Source organism: Camelus bactrianus, chromosome 25 (assembly GCF_048773025.1).
Source record: "Camelus bactrianus isolate YW-2024 breed Bactrian camel chromosome 25, ASM4877302v1, whole genome shotgun sequence".
Lineage (NCBI taxonomy): Eukaryota > Metazoa > Chordata > Mammalia > Artiodactyla > Camelidae > Camelus > Camelus bactrianus.
In genome coordinates this window covers 23177762-23200881 of record NC_133563.1, presented here as the reverse complement: position 1 = coordinate 23200881, position 23120 = coordinate 23177762, and the positions used below count along the sequence as shown (strand labels likewise).

Sequence of the window (23120 nt, the reverse complement as noted above, 5' to 3'; positions counted from 1 at the left end):
TGGCAAATTAGTGTCAAAATTGGCTAACCCATAAGAACTCATCACTATGTCTGCTTTAAAAGTAGAAAATTAATCAAATAAAGCAATTCATATTATTTGTTCAAAATCATTCATGTAAATAAATGGTGTCCCGGTAAAAATAAGATTTGGTTTCTCAAAGGTCTGACGTACTTTGCTAAAAACCAAAGCCAATGCCATCTAAAGCCTTTTCTTACTGGGTTTTCTCCAGCATATGCCCACCATCTTCCTTCTTGAAAGTTTCTCCAGCCTTCACTTCTAGGCCACTACATTCCCCTGACTCTCCTTATAATTGTGTGTGTGTGTGTGTGTGTGTGTGTGTGTGTGTTTTAACACTTTCAATCAGTTCTTTTAAAAACCTTTTAATTATTGGTGTCTGCCAGATTTCATCCTCTCTTCTGTCCATTCATTGGGCCATCCCTTTCTAATTCTACCTCTAAGACTTCAAGTTTCCATAAGCAAATTCTCAACTACAATGCAATTCAAATATAATCACCTGCCCTTATCCCTTTCTCCTGAGGTCCACACCATCTACCAACCAGACATCTCCTTCTGGATGCCCCACCGCACTGCAAGATCCATGTATTTGTCTAAGACTGAATTCATTATCTTTAGCTTCCAATACTTGCTTCACCCTTTATTCTTTTATTAATTTCTTCAGCAAACATCTGCTAAAACTGAGGTATTTGCTCTGTACCAGAGATAGCACTAAAGAGAGAACCACTGCCTTTAATGAGCTTGGATAAATAATTGCGATACAAAGATACAGACATAATAATAACACAGGGGTTGAAATTAAAAGCCCCATCTACTCAGTGCTCCAGCAAAAAGCCTGAGTCATCCTTGATACTTCCATCTCTTCAGCTCCTTCCACATCAAATCAATAAACAAGTCCTACTTCTTCTACGTCTTTTTTTTTTTTTTTTTGTATCTACTTCTACTTCTTAAGTGTTTCTTGATTTAATTCTCTTCTCTTTATTCTGGTTGCCTACATCAAACCCTCAACACCTATGTCCTGGGAAACAATACAATCTTCTAACAGCCTCTCTTAGTTTAGTAATTCCTATTCCCTAAACCCCGATGAGCACCGGCAATATTGCTGGTAGTTTAAAATCTTTCATAATCTGACTCCAATCCATCTTTCCATCTCTTGTCTTTGGCCACGCCGCCCACAAAGCTTATATTGCAAGTTGTCTGCTTGTACTTCTACTTTTTTAGTGGAGAGCAAGCTGCTGGAAGACAAAGAGTAAAGTTTTATTCAGCTTGGCATCCTGAACCTAACACATCATATGTTTCCCACGAATGTTAACTTGAAACAGAATTTGGCTAACAACATATATCTGGCAAACAGCATCCCTGAAAGCACCCCAGAAGAGCTCTCTATGATGAGTTACTCCATGAATAACCATGCCTGCATTAAGCCGGACTGAGATGGCAACTCTGAAGGCCTTGTGATGTGCCCACTTTTTGTTCCCAAGGACCCGTGTCTCATATCCCATAGTTAGAGGGTGAGTTATCGAGGATTCCTATGATCACATCTCTAACTGCAAAAGCTAAAAGCATTCTTTTCTCAGTGTAAATAAGGTAAGGAGAATTTGTCTACCTAAATCCTTGCATGAAATAGTTGTAAATATGATGATTAACTTCAAGTGTTTTAATACTATTTAAGCATGCAAAGAGTCAAGCTCCATTCCTTTCCAAACAAGTGGGCCTCACTTGAAAGAAGCAGGGTGTGGTGGTTCTTGCCTCTGACTTTTCTGCAACCTTAAATTCCAAGCATTAGACATTAACATTCCTTCAATACTTAATCACATTTAGACCTCCTTATTTAGCTGATGAATGACTATTTCAGCATCCACATTGTGATTTCCGCAGAATTACAGTGTTTATCAAGTAATGTCGCTTTGCACACTTCTACATATTGTGTACTTGTTTCAGAGATTAGCACACTTTTTTTGCATAAGGTCAGATAATAAATATTTTAGGCTTTGTGACCTACACGGTGTCTGTCACATCTACTCCACTTTGCCGTTGCAGTGCAAAAGCAGCCACAGACAGTATGTAAACTAATCAGCATGGCTGTGTTCCAATAAAACTTTATTGACAAAAGCAGATTTGGCCCCTAAGTGGTAGTTTGTCAATTCCTGGTATACTTTAAAAGAATGAGTGGGAATCAGAAATAAAGATGCAGGTTTCAATAATACAAATAGTAGGTTTCAAAAACTATGTTCAAATGAAACAAAGCTAGACATCATTATATATGCTTAAAAAGGCATATCAGTAGCCTCTGTCAGACCCTTAGTTACCTTTAGACTGCCTACTTAGTTTTAAAAAAAGGAGTAAAAAATAAGGACCAGATATGAAGTGGCAGAAGTATTTCGTAGACACTCTTTTTAAGTGATAAGGCATTGAGATACATATACACACAACTTATAGCTCCTTATTAATAGAATTGATTTTGCTACATGCAAATTTGACTTTACTGATTAAATTTGCATAGCATTTTCCAGAGGGACATTAAAAATGAGCTGTTTAACCAAGTGCCACAAAATCAATATGCTCAGTCACTGGTGAGGTCATAACCCCCATCAAAGTTGAGGCACATTTATACAATGTAAACAGTTGGTAACACTGAGTAAAAGCCAACATACGACCCTGCCTAAAAATACAGCTAAACCAATGAAGCACCAATCAGGTAAATAAAACAAAAAAATTATGATCAGCACCAAGATGGTTAGCATTCCAGATCCTAATGATAATGTTAAAGTTTTCCATTACCTTGACCCTGGACAGTGATGCAAAAGTAAGTAATTGCCAGAAAAGCTGGAAACAGCCAGTACTGCATCTTGCAATGAAAAATCTTCATCTTATTTCCTGCTTTTCACATGAGGTGTAGCAGCAGTCCTGGAAACAGAGAGCATAGGGATATCTTGAGAAGAATGAAAATAAAGTATATGCAGTCATCTGGAAGAGGTGAACAAGCCAACATGGATTAGTATTGTCAGGAAGTAATCCATTCCTTAGGGCATTGTTTATTTCCCTCTCAAGCAGAAACTGATGAAAGAAAGGATTTTGAGACGATGTTGTAAATAGAATGATTGGAAATATTTGGGAGAGAAGTTCAGGAGGGACTTTTTGACTCCTTTGTAAGACATAAATTGCACAGTGAATTTCCCAAATGGATAAATTCCAAAAGTATACCTGATATGAGCATTATGATCAGACTACAACTTCCTTGGCCATCATGAGTATAGACATAAGGACCTTTCTTCAGGTGATGAAGAAGCATTTGAAAAACCAGTTTGTGCTATTATTAAATCATTACTCAGCTTTCACTTCACTGGGCTGAATAACTCTTAATCTTTTCATCTTTTCTTATAATTTTTTTTCTCATGTGTGTGAGTCTGAAACTCTTCCAAGATCATCCTTTTTGTTAGAATGTTAGAAAAAGAAAAGCTACAAGAAAAAGAGAGAGAAATGAAAAAGGGGGAAATTAAGGAAGGAGGGAGGATGGGAAGGAGGGAGAGTAGGAGGGAGAGAGGAAAAAGGGTGAATGTTTGGTGTTAATTTCTACATGTCTACAGTTGTCGACTATAATTCTATTACAAGCCAGTACAGAGGAGAAATTGAGTCCTTTCTTCAGAGATTAAGACATCTCAAAATTTTTCTTCTACCCAGGATATTTTTTGAAGTTGGTATGATTATAATATTGATTTACAGATGAGGAAAATGAGGCACAGAGTTTCCTCAAGTCATATAACTAGTGAGTTCAGGATCCAGAATTTCTGCCCACACAGACATGACAATCAGACACGGTAGGAGCACCGTAGGAAAATGTTTCTATAGTATCACACTGCATACCCCTTCAATCTGTTTTGATATCTCTTTTCTTGCTCTGGTTACAAAAATAATGAGTTTGAATCATAGAAAATCAGAAAATACAAAAAAGCACAATTAAGACTATGCGTGAATATTTTCTAACGATAGTAAATGTCCTGTTACAATACACAGGCAGTATCACAATTTATTTATTATCTAGCTTTATTTGGAAATTTAGATTGTTTCTAAATTTCCCTAAAACATATAATACTGCAACAACTATCCTTATCCACATCTCCTTGAATACGTGATTACTGATTTCCTTTGGCTAAATAATTGTGAAACAGCTGGGTAAAACAAGACATGTATTTTAAAGATTTTTGAAACATGAGTACATAATGCCTTATACTGGTTTCCACTTCCATCAGCATCTTCTATGAATACCAAAGCACATCACTTCCACCATCACAGGGTTCACTGTTTTCATCATATCCTGATTTGAGAGAGAAAGTGTGATTATCACAATGTCGTCATAATCAGTAAAAGGTAACATTTTGTGTTTGTTGGTTATTTATACTTTTTAATGAAATACCTATTCATATCCTTTACCCATTTTCTCATTGATTTTTAAGAACTCTTTATATATGATTAATTTTAACATATATATTACAATATTTTTCAAGTTTGTTTTTTGCCTTTCAGTTCCATTTGCTGGGTCAAGAATTTTTTTTTTTTAAGGTACAGCGTCTGATCTGACCTTTTTCTTTATGGTTTCTGATTCAGTGTCATGGGTAAAATAGTCTTTTCCACCTCAAAGTATATTTCTATTTGTCTTAATTTTTAAGTTCCAGTTGCAAATAGGATCTTGGATTATTTTTAACATAGAAAAGACAGTGATTTTTATCTATTTATTTTATAGTAGGCCACCATTCTGAACTCTTACTAGTTCTATATTTTTCCAGTTTAATCTCCTGAGTGTTCTGGGATGACCACATCACTTGCCACCAGTGTGTGTGTGTGTGTGTGTGTGTGTGTGTGTGTGTGTGTGTGTGTGTGTGTGTGTCTAATTGTATAGGCCAGTAGTTTTAAAACCATTATTTTCCTAGGAATACCTCAAATATTTCAATAAATAAGCATATTGCTAGCAGCTGGGTTAAGAGGTATTGTCTCTTTCTGTTTAAAAAAAAAACTTCTTGACTTTTTGCTGAATATTTTTTTCAATCAGAAATGGAAGCTTAATCTTGCCTTTATGATTTTTCATCTATTGAGATGTTCATGTTTTTCATCTTTACCTCTTAGTGTAATTTATTATTTTGATAGTGTCTAATATTAATCTATCCTTGCAATAAAGAAATAAATCCTACCTGTTAATGGAAATTATTGCTTTTTAACTTTCGTGTAATTATAATGGTTTTCGTTTTAAGCCAAGCCATTTTCAAATAGATGACAATTATATAATTTTTTTTAAAGAAGATTCAGTAACATTTGAGCTCTTGATTGCCTATGTTCTTCAACAACAAAGACAGCAAAAGATTCCATCTTTCTAACTCCTAATGAACCAATCAAATGCAATCACTCTTTCTTAAATGCTAATGATTTTGCAAAAAGTTTTAAAACTTAAAATACCTATAATTTTCTCTGTTATAAATATGTCTGTGGTGGCAAAAATAAAACAAATCAAGTTACTCATCTGCAAATTAACCGTGAACATGATTGCTTGCAGGACTTACAAAATTTGGATATTAATTCTGTTTAAGGGACAAGAGTGAGAGGACTATTCCAGGTGACATGTATCCCCAATTGGAAGAGTGTAAGGTTTAAAATATTATTATTACAGTGATGTTTTATGCCACTTTAAATTTACCTAGTGTGTTCATACTATTAACACTTCAAGAACTTTGACAGATCCAGATAAAATCCGTACTGTAGCTTTGGATTATATCTAGTGGAGTGTGAGCTCTCTCTTAGTATACAAAGCTTAGGAAGGGATTCTGACGCTTGCATTTTTTTTTTAAAGCAATCCATATTGCTTATTTAATCCAAGTTTTTTTTTTTTATTGCTATCATGCTACTTTGCCCAGTCCTGACTGCTGTTCTTTTGAGGGATGCTACACTGGCCCCTTCTTTGAAACAACGCATATGATCCAGTAAAGCATGTGTCAGCCAGGCCTTAGGTTGGAGCCAGTCCTGGGAAATTTTTTTCAAACAATCATGTTTCCCTTATTTCAGTCTGAAGAGTTTAATGGGAAAACTGCACTGAGTGGGTATTGGGTGCCAGTAAAAGTGAGTCCTCCTACTGTCCAATTCTGTGAATAAGGTGAGGAGGAGGACTGGTACAGCCTTCAGGTAGTAGCTATAGACTCTCAAACCTCCGATGACCTACTTCAGTGAGCTCCCCGATGTTAGAATCTGGCCTCTGCCATTCTCCGGGGCACCTGGGCCTTGCTAGCAGTACCACACAGGGCCCTGAGGCTCAGCTGAGCATCACTGGATGAGGAATTGTCAAGGCCACTGTAGATCTGAGTCAGTGCTAAGCTCATTATTAGCTAAGCAATATTATTCTCTACTTGAGGTCACTAATTTTTCCCTGAATCTGCTTTGGCAGCTTCAAATAAGCTTTCATTTCTTTTTTACCCCAAGAGTTATTTCAGTGAATGTAGCAAAGCATAATTCTATGAACCTTCAAAACAATATGACTCATGTACTTAAACTTATGATTTTCTGGTTTTATTCCAGAGTAATACAGTATATCCAGAGGCATAAATTAAGTATGTTCCTTCAAGAAATCATTCAGTAAAAAAAAAATTGGCAACTACTTTTTTATAACATCCAATGACAGTCTAGTGTGCAACTATTTTGTGTTGTCAGTTAAAGGAAAATCCACATGCTTTGATAATCATATAAATAACCAAGATCCTATAATGTACTCATTTATATTTAGGGGATCCAAAAAATATTTCCCCCAACCAGCCTACCATACTTCCAAAATGCTAATTACTAAAGAATATTTTCTTAAATTAAGACATTCACAAACTGGAAAACCCCTAAAATTCTTAATGGAATAGGGAATGTATTGAGTGATTTTTTTATATATGATATATATGGCATTTTAGCCTGGATTAATTTATTATTAACTTATTACAGATTAGTTAACCAACCATTTGTCAGAGCACAGAGGAAATGGGACAAATGGTGAGTGAGTTTAGATGAAACACAGGAGGAAAGGCCCTGAGGCATCTATTGAACCCCTACCCTACTGAGGCAGTTAGAACAGGATTAGGTAAGTTATCCAAAGGGCTGTGAGTAGCTTGACAGAAGGCATGAATACAGGGGATTTGAAAAGATCTGGGCACAGGTGTCAGCGCTATCACAATCAAGACACAACATCCAAAGAAAACCACAGCAGCAGAATCACTTGCTCAACTCAAACAACATATTCTTTCTAAGATTTTATTCCCCAAACATTATTATAACCATAAGTTTCAACCAGAACAAGGCAAAGAGGAGAGGTAAGGAAACACTTTGTCTTCTTGGCATGTCCGTTAAGATCAGGGACTTTGATCAGACAGCACATGATACAATGCTAACACAAGAGAGGAAGTTCTTTTACAAGCCACAATCCAACAGTCTTTGTCTTCTCTCATCCAAGCACTACAATTCCTGTGCCCAGGTGTTTTGAAGCAACATTTAACATGCCACATTAGAAGTTCATCTGCATTTCACATAATTTAAGTACATAAATAAATAAATAATCTAGGCAACCTTTTTTTTTGAAAACTGAGCATTTTTACATGGAAAAAAATTGTAGCCATAGCTTATCTTTAAATTCTTCCCCTTTTGTTGTTTATTTTAAATTAGGATAAGTAATACCATATTGGGAGAAGTGGAATTTTAATCTTCCCAAAGTTTTCTGCCAAGACTCTTTTTTGGGTAGTAAAATAGAGGCAAGAAAAAATCCCAATTCCTATTAAAATGCCATGAGATATTGTAACATTTACCGAAATGTCAAAGCTTAATTTGTTGAAACTTTGCCTAAAAGCTTGCATAAAACAAATAACTCTGCCTTAATTTTATTTTTATTTTTAATTTTTTTGGTTTAAAAACCTCATGTTAGAAATGATAATTTAGCTCTAAGTTCAGAAGGTATAAACCCAATTTGGGAAAAGTTGATCATGTTTAGCACAAGTTTTCTCAAAACACTGTCACGACTTTGTAATCAGTAACTTAAAACTATCCCCATTAGAACTAACTGACGCTTCCTCTACTTCATATGTTTATTTTATTTAATCTCATTTATACAATTAAGTTTAACAAGGAGCAAAGGCCCTTGTGCATGCCAGTTTTATCAAAATTCCTTAAAATATTTATCCTAAAGTTTTTGTAAACTGCTCATATAAACACACACACATATACACTCGTAGACTTAACCCACGTATATACCCCAAACTTGGATAAAGTTCTATTCAATCTGTGGTGACATAAAAAACTATAAATGTAAACAAAATTGTTGCTAGCCATCTGGCTACCAGGCCCCGAGAGAGACTGTTACTGGAGTATCAGAGTTTTCATTCCAACAATCACTACTGAGAGTCCTACTACATAACCAAGCTCTCAACTCTAAAAGAGATACCAACAGTTCATACTATACCATCCCTGCCTTCTGTCAACTCACAATTTTATTGAAAAAGAAAGACTGCAGGCAAATATATTGCAAAGCTAAATGAAGCAAGTCTGAAACAGAACAAAGAAGTGGCATAAACTAGTGGTATGAATAGAAAACTGGGAGTTAGGAAGACAGATCTACCAATGATTTGATTGACTAGTTTAACCACACTATGACTTGGTTTCTTTATCGTAAAATGTGCAGGTTAACATCTACCTTATAGGATGATTGTGATGATGTAAATAATGTACTTAGAAACACGGGCAGCTCTCAAAAAAGTTCTAACTAGTAGCATGTTAGCAACAGGCTGAAAGAATACAAAGGAAAAAGGAATGATAATCACCAATGAGTGTGCTATCTGGGTAAAGACTAAAGGAGGAAGAGAATCAAGAAGTCTTTCTCTCTCCCATCTTGTGAAGGTTGTGGGACCAACTTGGCATAAAGGTTTAGGCAAAAACAAAAGATCCAGACAATGACAGAGGCACAATTGTTCACATGGGTGAACGACTTTAAACTTTTCTAAATACATTCCTATCCATTTTTATCATTTTCCAGATGACAGCTCTATATAGGTTAGAATCATCAACCATGTGAGGATGTGGAAGATGTGACTTAAGAGCAACTCACAGACTTAGAAAAAGACTTAGTGGTTCTAGTTGACAAGCCCATGCAAAGAAGACGAAGGAAATGGGAATGATGAAGCACATTTTAAGCCTAGGAAAAATAAATATCGGAGGTACATAATGGATGTCTTCAAATATTTGAAGAGTTTCATGTGGACGATAAGATTATTTTGTGTAGCTTCTGCACATAGAATTTGAATCAATGGACTGATCCACAGAGATGTGGAATTGGGTATAAAAATTCTCTAACAATTTGAACAAGTTCTTCTCTTTTACTAGAAGCTTCTACTGGCTAATTTTTATACATAAGAGATGTTATAGGAAGGATTCCTGAGTTTGTGGGCAGGGGAACTGGACAAATTGTTTAAGTTGGAACTCTTTCTGAACTCTACATTGTCAATATTTCAATATCCACTGTATAGAAGGAGAATTTTACAGCCAACTGCTGATCTAGGTCACACAGATTTGCAGATAAGAAAGCAAAGACTCAAAACTGGGCTACTGTATTAGCCCAGTGTGTTGACATTGTTTAGCATTCCTTATTTCATCTCTCTAGTGATTTACCACCCTCCTTACATCCAGAAACCCCTCCAAAAGGGTTTTCAGGATCAGCTAAGGAGGTCTACTTAAAAACAGACCCTGGAGGAAGTCATTAGTATTACTGTTCTCTGTTAGCATCACGGCATAGTAGAAAACAACTCTAAGTTAGACATAAAGACCTAGTTTTGTTACTATTAGGTTGGTGCCCAGCCTTTTCCCCACTGAGTCAGCCCTCCACTGTGCAAGGCATTGTGATTAGAAACCAAGTGGAAAGCCACAGTCTTATTAGCATAAAGTGTCAAAGGGTAGAAGAGTTCAGGAATGCCAGAGACTAGAAATTGAGAAGGGGTGCATCAGAAAAGAGTAAGCCACAATGAGGGGGAATCAAATCTGCATAAAAACCCCTCTCAAGTTCTGCACATTTCAGAATAAAGGGTCAATCAATCAAAAAAACTTAACAATCATAAATGAGTATGCACTTAATAACAGAGTTTCAAAATACATGAAGCAAAAACTGATAGAACCAAAGAGAAAATAACAAAGTTAGGGATGTTAAAACGTCTCTCAGGAATTGATTGAATATCAGTAAGTGTATAGAAGACATGAACAGCTCTGTCAATGAGTAGCTAGTATCTATTGAATGCTACATCCAATAACTCCAGAATGTTTTTCTTAATGTCTTACAAAATGGGCTATATTCTGGGCCATAAAATGAGACTCAGTAAATTTCAAAAGACTCCAAGTTTGCAGAGTATGTTTCCTGACAACAACAGAATTAAACTAGAAATCAATAATAATAAAATATCTTTACAAATTCAAAAATATTTGGAAATTAAATAATATGCTTCTAGTTAATCCATGGGTCAAAAGAGAAATCTCAATGAAAATTTTAAAAGTAGTTGGAAGGGAATAGAAAGACAACACATGAAAATTTGTGGGATGCAGCTAAAGGATTAGACAGAAATTTATAGGTTAAAATAAAGAAACACTTAAAAAAAGAAAGATTTAATAGTCAATAATCTAATTTTTCACCTTAAGAAGACAAAAATAAGAGCACATTAAATCCTAATTAAGTTGAAGAAAGGGATTAATAAAGATAAGCATAAAAACCCAAAATATTTAAAACTAGTATTAGTGAATATTAACAAAGCCAAAATTTGTTTCTTCAAAATATTAATAAAGTTGAAAAATCTTTAGAAAGAGTGATCAATCTCCAATGCATTGCATCTGCCTCTTATCCTATTATAACTCTCCAGCTAACTTCATGGCCCCTATTTCCATTTTCTGGATCTTGGGTACTATAAGACATCTAGATGGGCAGTCTAACCCATAATCAAAAAGTTTCAAAGTGCATAACAGGCAGTCAATAAACACTGATTGATTTAATGATTCATGATTGAATGAATGGAGCTAATGCATACAGTTCACAGTTGGCGCACTGCACAATTTACAATTGGCCTAGGGTAAGTAATAGCTGAAATTAGCAGACACTCTCCACAAGTTGAATGCAAAACTGTTCTCCAGAGGAAAGGATGCTATTTCCTTCTCCCAATGGCCTGGGGCTGCCCAGAAGGACCCTCTTCTAAGGCACAGAAAGACCCTATGTAGGATAACAGCAGCCCAGCGAATGGTTCAAATGAAAGGGATTTGACTGCAAATCAGCCTCAGAAATGAAGCTGCTCAGTCTTAAACTACGTTGCTGTATGTCCTGCACAATAGAAAGCAGAGCCATCCCAAAATTATGGTGAACTGGAGTGACAGCCCTTTCACTCAGGAATGTTCCATCACCTGGCTTTTTTTTTTTTTTTTTAGGACTAACATAGCTTCTTGGTCAAAGAAATGAGAGTTGGTGGGAGGGTATAGCTCAGTGCCCCTTCCCAAAATCAGAGTTGTTTTTAACTCAACTCTCGTATGTATAAGCAGCATAAAGGGTAGCTACACATCTCAGCATAGACATCTCATCCTTTAGGAAGACTTCCTGATCTTCCAAGTCTGGGCTAGATGCCCCTTCTGGGATTCCTACAATAGTTATTTTTGTGTTTTTATTCTAAACCTGTAGTAGAACATCTTTTTTTTTTTTTTTTTAATATAATTCAGTGTGCTCCTCTTTGCAAAAGCAGGCAGAAAGCCATCCAGGAACAGACTTAATCCAATAGAAGATTCCCTGAACACCTCTAGTCATAGACACATAACATTTGGATAAATTCAAGCAAAGCCTGGCCTCCCTTTAAATCAATTTTCCTAAACAACTCGGGTTATTTCTGGGATGAAAATCACCAAACACTACTCCCTAAAATTAAAAGTTAGGAACATTTGCCAGGTGAGCTGCAACAAAGGCCCACTGGCAAAAAAGTTCATCAAGAGCATTGAGGTTAAAAAAAACACCTTGAAGAAATGGGGAGTCTAGACTGTAAGCCTTGACCTAAATAGAGAGTTCTCAGAATTTCCCATAGTCTTTCTAGTCACAATCCCGGCAAAAAAAAAAAACAAAAAACAAAACAAAACAAAAAAACACACAGAGAAAAGAGGAAAAGTGAGAAAAAGAAAAAAAAAGTGGAAAGAAGGAAAAAGAAGCAGGAGACAAGAGAAACCATTTTTGTCTTCCAGGCTCTGTACTAGATCATTTTAGGCCTTAAAACAACACAATGGGGGAGTGGGAGGGGGAAGGGAGGGGACTGGGTAGAGCTCAGTGGTAAAGCGCCTGCGTAGCATGCATGAGGTCCCGGGTTCAATCCCCAGTGCCTCTGTTAGAAAAAAATAAAGTAAAAAGAAAAAACCAACACTATGGAGTGGCGATTGTTAACCCTGTTTTCTAGAACGAGAAAATCGAAGCTCTGGGAGGTTCTGGGAGGTTAAGGAACATGGACACGGACAAGGCACAGAACGAGCAGGTTTCGATTGCACCCATGTTTCTCTGCCTTCGTCCTCTGTGCCAGCTACCAGATTTGCTGGCCTCTGTGATGACATCATCCACTTCTGGCCACACACCCCTCACCCCGCCCTCACCAAAGAAGGTGATGAAGAAAGTGGCCAATGGGGCCTGGGTTCCTCTCTCATACAGACTTTTCTTAATCCTGTGTCTGTCACTTGCTGGCTTTGTGAACCCAAGCAAAGTGTTTTTTATCCCTGAAGCTCAGTGATCTTATCTCTAAAAGAAGGATATTTACTTCCACAAGGAACTGGGAGACTCAAACATGTTTCTGAAAGAGAAAAGGGCAGGCACCCAATTGGTAGACTTGAAGCATATATCAGCATGTCCACCACAAGCATACCCGTCCCCCGACCAGAACAGGATGAGGCTTGGTCTCCACAAGGCTTATTCTATATAGAAGAGTAACCGGAGCCAGGCCACATTTTATTTAATTATAGAAGAAACAAGAGGAGATTGTTTTCTGACATCCAGCACTATTGGCAAATCTGTCAAGGAGGAAGTCTGTTTCTGGCCCTTTCCCTTAAACTTTCTCTTCTCCCCTCTCCTACCCCCTCGGTTCCTCTGTTTTCCTGGGGTCATTTACCATTTGTTCTCCATGAACTGTCATAATCCCAGATAATTGTTAAGCTCAGTGGTGCTCAAACAACACCACCTCAGCTCACAGCAATTCAGGAAGGCCCCCATCCTTTAAAGGAATCTTGGGCTACACTGGACGGGCCAGGAAAACAGCAGTCATCTGGTTGAGTTTGAATAAAAATGACAGCAAATGTGATTGTAGAGTCATATAACTGCAAAGACTGTCAACTTAAAGCAGGCATAAGATCTTTGTGCTTTACTAGGTGACACTAGGAAGCATTTAAGAGCCAAAGGAAGAACACCCCAGCTCCTCCTCAAATCATACCAGCTCGTTCGGCCAATTCTTTAAGGCCAGCCCTGGCTGATTCCAAACACCGAGACACACACGGAAGGCCCGGCGAGCTCTCTGAAATCAACAGCTGGACCGTTAGCAGCAGCAGGATAAACGCCAAAGGACTCCTCCCATCAATCCTGAAGTCTGGGACCTGCCCAAAACTGCTCCAGGAATTCTGACGGGTTCCAAGGAGTCGTATCCAGGGAATTACTGAGAGGCCTCACCAGTGTGGTTCTTATTCTTTCGAAGGGACCCCCAGGAGGTCAGGGATGCAGTGGAGGTTCAGGTCTATCCTGGCTCAGGGCTCCCCAGGCACAAGGAGGAGATGCCCAGTGCTTAGAAAGAGTGTCCTGTACACAGTGGATAAACCTTGAAAACATTTTGCTAGGTGAAAGAAGCCCGTCACAAAGGACCACACACACACTGTGTGCTTCCATTTATATGCAACGTCAGCAGAAAGTAGATTAGTGGTTGCCAAGGGTGTTGAGAAACGCTTGGGAAGAAATGAGGAGGTGCTGCTAACAGGTGGAGAATCTGGGGAGTCGGGGAGTGATAAAAATGTTCTAAAATTGATTGTGGTGATGGTTGTACAACTCCATGAATAGACTAAAAACCACTGAATTGCACACATGTGTGGTATATGAATTCTATTCCAATAAAGCTCTCAAAAAAAAAACTTTTCTGAAGTCTACTTTATAGTAACCACTCCCATGGGACCAAGTTCAAAGGAAATCCATTTAAGTTATTCTTTTGAAACAACCAGAAATCCAAGTGCTATCCATGCATTCATTCATTCACTCATTTTAAATTTACCAGTGAGTGCTCTGCCTGCAGAACTCAACCACCTTGTCAGAAACAGAACACCCCTTCTCACAGCATCCAGCTCAAACCTGTTTGATTTTAGCAGGGCCTCTTTATCACCTGCTGCAACCAGGAAGTGCCCCCCTTGGCCCTTTGTGGATGAGGAGCCCCAGGGCCTTTAACAGGGGAGTTGCAGGAAAACTTTTTCATTTCTGTTCCCCACAGAGCCCCCAAAGTCTCATCTCCATATTTCTTTGTTTCTGCCCCCTCCCACCTCCTTCTGCAAAATTTCCATAAGAGTTTCCAAAACTTCCAGAGGGAATGAGGCTCTGAGATGCAGCTCCAGAAGCACTTTTCACGGCTGGGGTTGGGATGGGGGTGGAATCCAGGCTCCTATGAGAGCTGCACGCAAACTTCATTTGAACACTTGCCCTCGAGACAAGCCCAAAGCCTAAGCAGAACAAACGACTGCCGGTCAAACCTGAGCTTGGCACGGGCGACAGTGAGCTTCCCACAGAGGACCCAAGAACCCAGCTCCAAAATCGGAGTGCCCGTGGTCCCGGACTTGCAGGCAGCATTCAGACTCTTGCTTAGGATTAAGGCCACTCTAGTGGCCCAACGCCGGCTCCTCCTTGCTGGGCCCTAACCCTGTCTTGCCGGTGACCCCTGCACGCTAAAACGAAGCTCCACAGGACGCATCTCCGCCAAGGCGCTGCAGACTAGAGGGCTTGAAGCAGCGAGCAGTCCAGAGAGATAAAAGAGAAGGGGTGGTGAGAGGTAGAAAACTCAGGGCGAGAAGACCCTCACACCACAGCCTGGTAGTGCATCTTAAAGCCGCGACCACCTGGGTCCAGACACCAAAGCGCGCGAAGCATCTGGGTTTCCCCGCGCAGAGACGGGGAAGAACTACTACTGCCAACATCCTGCGTCGATAGCGCTCCGTTTGTTTGCACCTCTTTGCGTCTAACGCCTGGTCCCCAGCGCTAATCGCCCACGGGGGTCCTGGGTGTGCTTTCCCCCCATGATCTCCAGCGAGCCTCCCAAGCGACCCCCAAAACAATCTAAAAACTGTACTTTCTGTTTATATACAGCCCTCCAAAACAATTTCTAAGCCCCTTTCTCACCAGAATGGTCGCCTTTACTAAGCACCTTCTACTTGGAAATGATGGAGTCGCCACTGTCTTAAAGCCAAACTCGCTTCTTTCCGCGGTGCGCTCACAGTACGCAAGTACCGGAGGTAAAGCTCCCGAGAGCAACACAAGGCATCTTCACTGCCTCTGCATTCGCACCACACAGCGCCTCCAACCGCCCTGCGCACTGATCCCCTTTGAGAAGGGATCCGAGTTCACCGTCTCATCCCACCTCAAAGGTGTCCGGGCCATATTGGGCGCGCGCGAAGAGAAGGTACATGGAATTGCGTCTGCAGGTGGCTCGACCTCTCCACTTTCCCTTCCTCAAGAACACACTTTTCAAAGCCAACTCGAAGGAAGAGCATAGAAAGATTGGAACTGACCTGTGCAGGGCAAGGTTCCAGCCCAGGTAGGGAACCTCTCGGTGTCTAGGGAAGATCCAGTTTCCTCGCTAGTTGGCTCTTGGCGAGGCACCGCTGACACGCGCTTCCCGCCCTGGTGCTCTTGTAACTAGCCTCTCTCCCTCTCCCTCTTCCCTACTCTCTCCGGCTCCCACTCCCAGCCGCCCGAGCTGCCTCCTCCTCCCCAGCACTTCCCTCCTGCTGGGCGCCCGGGATCAGATAAGGGGAAAGGAAGGCCCGCGGGCAGCCAATTATAAAGCAGAGGGTGGCCGCGGGGGGCGGGGGGCGGGGGTTGGGGAGGTGGGAGGCAGGCCTAAATTCCTAACGCCCCCAATTTTCTCTCCTCCTCTTTCCCCGCCTCCCGGGTCCCACGAGGGATGCTCCGAGAAGCCTGCCCAGCGCCGCACACGCGCCCGCCCAGACCTGGCGGCCGCCCCTGGTGCACGCGGCAGCCTCGTGTAGCTTGCCGGACAAGAGCTGCTTTTGCCCCTCCACCCCGACCCAGACTAGTGTGGGGCTGGCCGCTGAACCAGGCCCTGGGGGTGCTTTGCGAGGTCTGGAGCCCTCCTGTACGCTAGCGCTGTGTGCCCACTTCCCTGTTCCCAAAAACCAGCCTCGTGGAGGACCCTGGGCTCGGGCACCCACAAAGAAGGTAACTGCCTCCCCTTCTCTCCCTTCCTTTTCCCAGACAGGGGCTATAAACCGCCAAAACAGCGATGCTCAAATTTTAATGTGCAGGAGAATCACCTAGGGGTGTTGAGCGAGATTTTTCTTTTTTTGTAGGTTTAAAAGGACGAATGTCGTCTGTGTCCTGTGGTCGGACTTCCTAAACTGCATGGGTTCACTCACAGAGATCCTATTTCTCTGGTCTGGCTGAGGCCAGGGACTCTGCATTTATCAAACACCCTGGCTGTTCTGTCACTGCAGGCCACCCTCCAAGAGGCTCTACTTGAGATGTGAAGCCCACAAGGCACGCCAGGACTTCCCGCCAGGCCTCCAAGGACTCGGCCCTGCGCCGTCATCCGCAGGGCCCCCTTGGAAAGACATCATTACTCATTTTTTCAAACTGTGAGAACAACCTCCCCCCCACCCCCCGCGGCAGCTTTACAATCCAGCTTGTTGTGTGCGCATAAAAGTTCAGAAGGGAGGTATAAAAACAGACTATCAAGAAGCCGCTTTTGTGAGAAAATACTCTCGCCTTGGAAAACTGAAAAGAGATTATTTCACCACAGTTAAAGGCTGGTAATGGAGAGGAGAGAAAGGGTAAGCAGTACTCTTAAAAGGTCCCCGAACCTGCTTCCATCACGCCCAGCTGAGAATACAGTAAGGGGGGCCGTGACACCCCTCCCCCTCTCAAGGGGGTCCTTCGGATATTCTAACCTTCCCAAGCCACCTCCTCTGCTTTCCTCGATTTTCCTGGTGTTTGCATCGCCTTGTCCATGCCTTTAACTTCCCTGCTGGCCTTGCGGCTGGAGTGCAAAGGGCCCGCTCCAGCCCCAACCGCTGCCCAGCGTGGGTCAGCCCCTTTCCAAACTGCCCTCAGGTCTGCCACGGGGCGGGGCCCGAGCTGGGCGCCGCTCTGCCTCTGCGCTTCACTGAACACAGTTCTCTGGGGCCGCGCAGCCGGCGCAGCCTATTAGGAGACAGGGTCCAAATCCGAGAGCTCAGTTCGCGCACTGCAAGGATGCGACCGCCACCTTGTGGTGGCGCCAGGGGTTCGGGATAGGGCGGGAATTGGAAAGACACCCATCCGTCCTAGATTGTCACGCAGAGACCAGAATTCCTGAACTTCAGTATTTACTCCTGGAGACAGCTACGTTGGTTAGATCTCCTTTCCTCTGCCCCCTCAAGGAAGTGCACACTGCCTTCATACTCTGTCCCCCTTTGCACTAATGAAATCTACTCTTATGTCCTTCATTTTTACCAAGATGCAGAAGGCTCGCCTAACATTAATTTTACTCTTAGTTCCCTCAGGGGAGGTAGTGGGATGTTAGCAAAGTTTTAGGCAAAAGGCGAGAAAAAGTACTTATGGTGGAATTATAGGTAGTTGGGAATGAGGACTTCACGGATGATTTTAAAATGTGAAATATATGTGCAAAAATCCATACACAGAAAATAGAGAAGCAGAATCTTTGTTCCATAAAAATCTTATATGATAATGTATATTGATTTTGTAATGATATAAAATGTTACTTTTAAAAATTCTAACTCATCCTTCTTTCACCTTTTGACTTTTTGACTTCTTGCATTTATTTCACTTTCAAAGTAGGTATATTTCAATTAATGTGGAATCCGAATGGCTGATTTTAATGAGTTTTGCATTTAGTTGCAGTTGTGGGTGAATTTCCAGTCCTTTCATGGGAGTGTTTATTCAACATTCATCTTAAGGTCAGCCCTTGGAGTCTGGCAGATTCAAACTGAATCATAGAAACAAGACCAGAAGACCCCACTAATGGTCTCCTCCCTCAATCTAAAAATAAAAAACAACCACCAAAAAAGGTATCTCTGAAAGAACATGTGAATAGCTGGGGCCCTTTCAAAGATATCCAAAAAATTCCATCTTTCCACAGTAATTGATTCCAGAACTTAACAGTTCTTCCTAGAATCTCATCCTGAGTTTGTGACATGACTGTGATCCTATTTCTCTGGAAGGACTCCATGCACACCCTGTTGCCCCTTCCCTTCAGTGCCCTAAAAACCTGCAGGAAGACTTTGAACTCAAACTTGAATTGAAGGGACTTTGCCCCTTGCTTGTCTCACTTTGGTGAAGTAATTTTGCCTCTCTGAGTGTAATTCCTTGTGTATAGAAGGTGGTAATTAATAGTATCTCAGGGAGTGGTCATGCAGATTAAATGACAGATGTCTTTAGGGACTTAATCCATACTAAGTAATAAATGGCAGCTATACCACCCAAACTAGGACCGTCTCCCTTCTGCCTGTTGCATAAGGCTATTTTCTCTTCAGCAGCCACTACAGATAATTCTCCTTGTGATGTTTCTCAACAGAAGCACTTTGACACTTCGGATAGGTCTGCATACCAGTTGGCAAATAGATGCCTCCCTACAACCCTGAGTGGGCTCTCCACCATCCCCTTCCTAGGATCACTACCCCAGCTTTCCCTTTGATCCAACAACTGAAGAGGTAGCCCTTGTGCTGTGGTCTGAATGCTTGTGTCTCCCCCAAAGCCATATGAAGGTGGGGCCTTTGGGAGTTGCTTAAGTCATGAGAGTGGAACACTTACCGTGAATGGGATTAGTGCTCTTGCCTTGAGAGCTCCCTAGCCCCTTCCGCCATATGAGGATACGATGAGAAGTCTGAGACCTGGAAGACAGCCTTCCTTCCACCCTCCCTGGCACCCTCAGCTTGGACTTCCAGCCTCCAGGACTGTGAGAAATACGTTTCTGTCATTTATCAGCTACCCGGTCTATTGAATTTTGTTACAGTTGCTCAAATGGAATGGATTAAGACACCGTACATTGGCTGAGGGTCTCTAGGTCCCTGTGTGGCTACCGGCACCCTTTCCCGTTGGGTTGTGCCTGTGCTATTTGCTGTTTAATTGTTTGAATATCAGCCCTGCTCAGTGCTTTACAGTATCTTTGGCTTCTGTCCTCTCTGAAGCTTTTGTCTCAGTTCTATGAGCTACCCTATTTTTTGCCAAATCTGATTTCTTTTTCTGCTAACCAAAGAACCTTGAGCCAATCTTTATTTTACCAGACCTGAAGCAGAGACAGAGGACGTGTGAGAGCTTGTCAAACTTATCCGGAGGTCTAATAGCAAAGTCAACACTAGAGTTCAAATGTCTTAACTCCCAGGCAAGAGCTTTCCCATTAGAGTGGGCTGACCTCTTTCCAAACAATACTAGAGATCTATGCTTGTATAGGCTTTTCACCTCGCAAAGGGCATTCACGTACATCATTCTGTTTTAATACATCAGCTCTGCAAGGTAAGAATCATTATGGAGGTTAGAATCGTGTTGTCTTACTCTGTCCTTTGTAGTGCCGTAATCCTCCCTTCTCACAATCACCTTTGGCGTTCTTGAACCAGTGATTAAGGCATTCCTCATCTTCTCGGCTCCATGGCCCAGATCAAAGTCAGGACTTTAAAAACAGCCAAGTTTCTCATGTGTGACAGCAACCTGTCAGTGGATGCGTGTTGCATAAAAGGGTCTATTCATAGCATAATAGCGCTGGAGCAGGCCTAAGAGACCACATGTATGCTAACCTCTTCACTTTGCAAGTGAAGCAACTGAGGTCTAATGAATTAAATCCCTAGAAAGAATCAGATATTACCAGATTCAGTATCACCTAACAATAATCCAAGACCCTTTCCAATAATAATACCATAAGAAGAAGAAGATTTGTTGAGATTCTTTTGGATACCAAATATTTTGGGAAAGTTCACATGGACACTTTAAATTTTTGAATGTTATTTTTTTTTAAATAATTCATATATGTAATTTAAAATTTCAAATAATACTAAAAGCTTATTTTTAAAAATATTGTCTTGCTCACGAGAAATAATCACTTTTGACTCTTCTGGCAGTTTTTTATGACATTTTGAAGTATCTAGTTTCTCAATATAATGCAAATACTGGTGTGTGTTTAATAATCAATTTTAATGATTTAGATGTTTCCTATTATGGTAGAAAAAGATGTAGCTCCTTCAGGCTGCCATCCCCTACTTCTCTTCTTATAGCTTCCCGATGTGATTAGATTACAATTTATGGTTAACTCCATATTCAGTGTTTCCATTCATTTGCTAGACAAATCTTCATATAAAAGCATTATGATATATTGTGATCATTTTCCCTTCTACTTTTAGTTTTGTTCTGAAGTTAATAACTGTCTTGCTTTTTCATTTACTTTATTTGCTTTTTGCTAATTTTTCCAACTGTTTTCAATAACATCTCAGTACAATGTGCCATAAGTCAGTGGTACCAGGTAAAAAATCTGTTTAAACATTCTTTCTTCTCCAGGCAGATTTCCCTTTAGACCTGCTGCTCAGTTGTCATTCCGGCCTTTGTTTTCTACGACACTTGAGATTCCCTCTGCCTTCCCCTAGGATTGGCTTCCCTAGTGCCTGGGTCTCATACCTTCCTCTTTCTTACAATTTTTCCCTTGTTTGGGTTGACACCTTCTCCAGGAGTTTCCTCTGATTAAAAAGATGGTTCAGCAGCCGCAGGCATGGTGATGCCAGCTCCCAAAAGCTTGTCTCTGAGTCATGCTTCTTCAATCTGCATGGCTGCCCTTCAGTTCTGAATTATGATTATCCACACCACAATGACTGTTCCAGGAGTTCTCTCTGTTTCTCTTCTCAGCTGGCTATCCTGTTTTCAATTTTGCGCATCTTCTTATATTGAATTTTACTTTCTTTGGTTTTTTTTTTTTTTTTGGTTGAATTTCTTTCCTCCACTTTTATTACAATATAACTGACATACAAGTACTATAGAAGTTGAAGGCATATGACATAATGACTTGACTTACACACGTCATGAAATACCATCGCAGTAAGTTTAGTGAACACCCATCATCTCAGAGAGATACAATATTCCCTCATTTTGAAGAAGGACATCCTCTAGCAGTATCCTAAGCCTGGGCATTGGGAGGTGGAAATATATTTTTGAGACCTTGTATGACTTTACACACAAATCTCATTTTTAGTCAGACTGTGCATAGAATTCTAGCTTAGAAATCATTTCCTTCAACATTTTGAAGGTATTGCTCCCTAATTTCTTGCTTCCAGCATTGCTGTTGTGGCAAAGCTGCCATCCTGCTTTCCGGTCAGCTCCATCCCAGGCAGAACTTGCCTTTCCCCTCTTTGAGCTCTAACAGTAATTATTGTCTATTTTTGCAAAAAGAAAAATCATATATTACTTTAAGAGAGCTCTTTGATTGGTATCAATTTCTGGTTGATATTGAATATATTTCTTTCCTGCCTTCCCAGGTAGAACGCATGCTTCCTGGGAGACAATGAAATAGTGGTTAGAGCATGGATTCTGGCACAGAGTTCTGTCACCACTACTAACCATGGACAAATTACTGAACCTCTTTGTTCCTGCTTCCTAATTTGTAAAATGGGAATGATAAGAGTACTTGCCTCTTGGGCCTGTTGTGAGAATTGAATGAATGAATTCATCCAATCTAATTAATCCATTAAAGCCCTAGATGAGTATCAGGAATCCAGTAGGTTCTCACAGCTGACATTAACTCTGCCAGATACTACCTTGTACCCTCCACTCTTTTTATTTCATCCTTTGTATGAGGTCTTAATATATATGTGTGCATTTAAAATTTACTCATATGAATCATGACCAAGTGGGGTTCATCCCAGGGACACAAGGGTGGTTCAACATATGCAAATCAATCAATGTAGTACAACACATCAACAAGAGAAAGACAAAAACCACATGATCATCTCAATAGATGCAGAAAAAGCATTTGATAAAATTCAACACCCATCTATGATAAAAACTCTCACCAAAGTGGGTTTAGGGGGAACGTATCTCAACATAATAAAAGCTATATGTGACAAACCTACAGCCAGCATAGTACTCAACGGTGAAAAACTCAAAAGCTTCCCACTACAATCTGGGACAAGACAAGGATGCCCACTATCACCACTCCTATTCAACATAGTCCTGGAAGTCCTAGCCACAGCAATCAGACAAGACAGAGAAACAAAAGGGATCCAAATTGGAAAAGAAGAGGTAAAAGTGTCACTATATGCCGACAACATGTTACTATATATAGAAAACCCTAAAAGGTCCACACAAAAGCTACTAGAGCTGATTGAAGAATTCAGCAAGGTAGCAGGTTACAAGATTAACATTCAAAAATCAGTGGCATTTCTTTACACTAATGATGAATCAACAGAAAAAGAAAGTAAAGAAACAATCCCCTTTAAAATAGCACCCAAAGTAATAAAATATCTGGGAATAAATCTAACCAAGGAGGTGAAAGAATTATACACAGAAAACTATAAACCATTAATGAAGGAAATTAAAGAAGACTTTGAAAAATGGAAAGGTAAGCCATGCTCTTGGATTGGAAGAATCAATATTGTTAAAATGGTCACACTGCCCAAAGAAATCTGCAGATTTAATGCAATCCCTATCAAATTACCCAGGACATATTTCACAGAACTAGAACAAATCATAATAAAATTTATATGGAACCATCAAAGACCTAGAATTGCCAAAGCATTACTGAAGAGAAAGAAAGAGGCTAGAGGAATAACTCTCCCAGACTTCAGACAATACTATAGAGCTACAGTCATCAAGACAG

General features: G+C 40.5%; 1 protein-coding gene and 1 long non-coding RNA gene across 4 annotated transcripts in view; one reads left to right on the top strand and one right to left on the bottom strand.

The window, feature by feature from the left end:
• COL14A1 (collagen type XIV alpha 1 chain) overlaps positions 1–16071 on the bottom strand; it is a 184362-nt gene extending 168291 nt beyond the window's left edge. For all 3 annotated transcript variants that reach the window (XM_074352994.1, XM_074352992.1, XM_074352993.1), the window contains exons 1-2: positions 15820–16071; positions 2797–2922 (exon numbers count right to left, since the gene is read on the bottom strand). In XM_074352994.1, coding sequence (XP_074209095.1) covers positions 2797–2884 — 88 coding nt within the window. In that variant the 5' untranslated portion in view covers positions 2885–2922; positions 15820–16071. The remainder of the gene's footprint in view (positions 1–2796; positions 2923–15819) is intronic.
• A 280-nt stretch (positions 16072–16351) lies between these two features.
• On the top strand, positions 16352–18049 carry LOC141575021 (uncharacterized). Its single transcript, XR_012502229.1, has 2 exons — positions 16352–16489; positions 16621–18049. It is a non-coding gene; the product is annotated as an uncharacterized LOC141575021 (long non-coding RNA).
• Positions 18050–23120: the final 5071 nt, after the last annotated feature.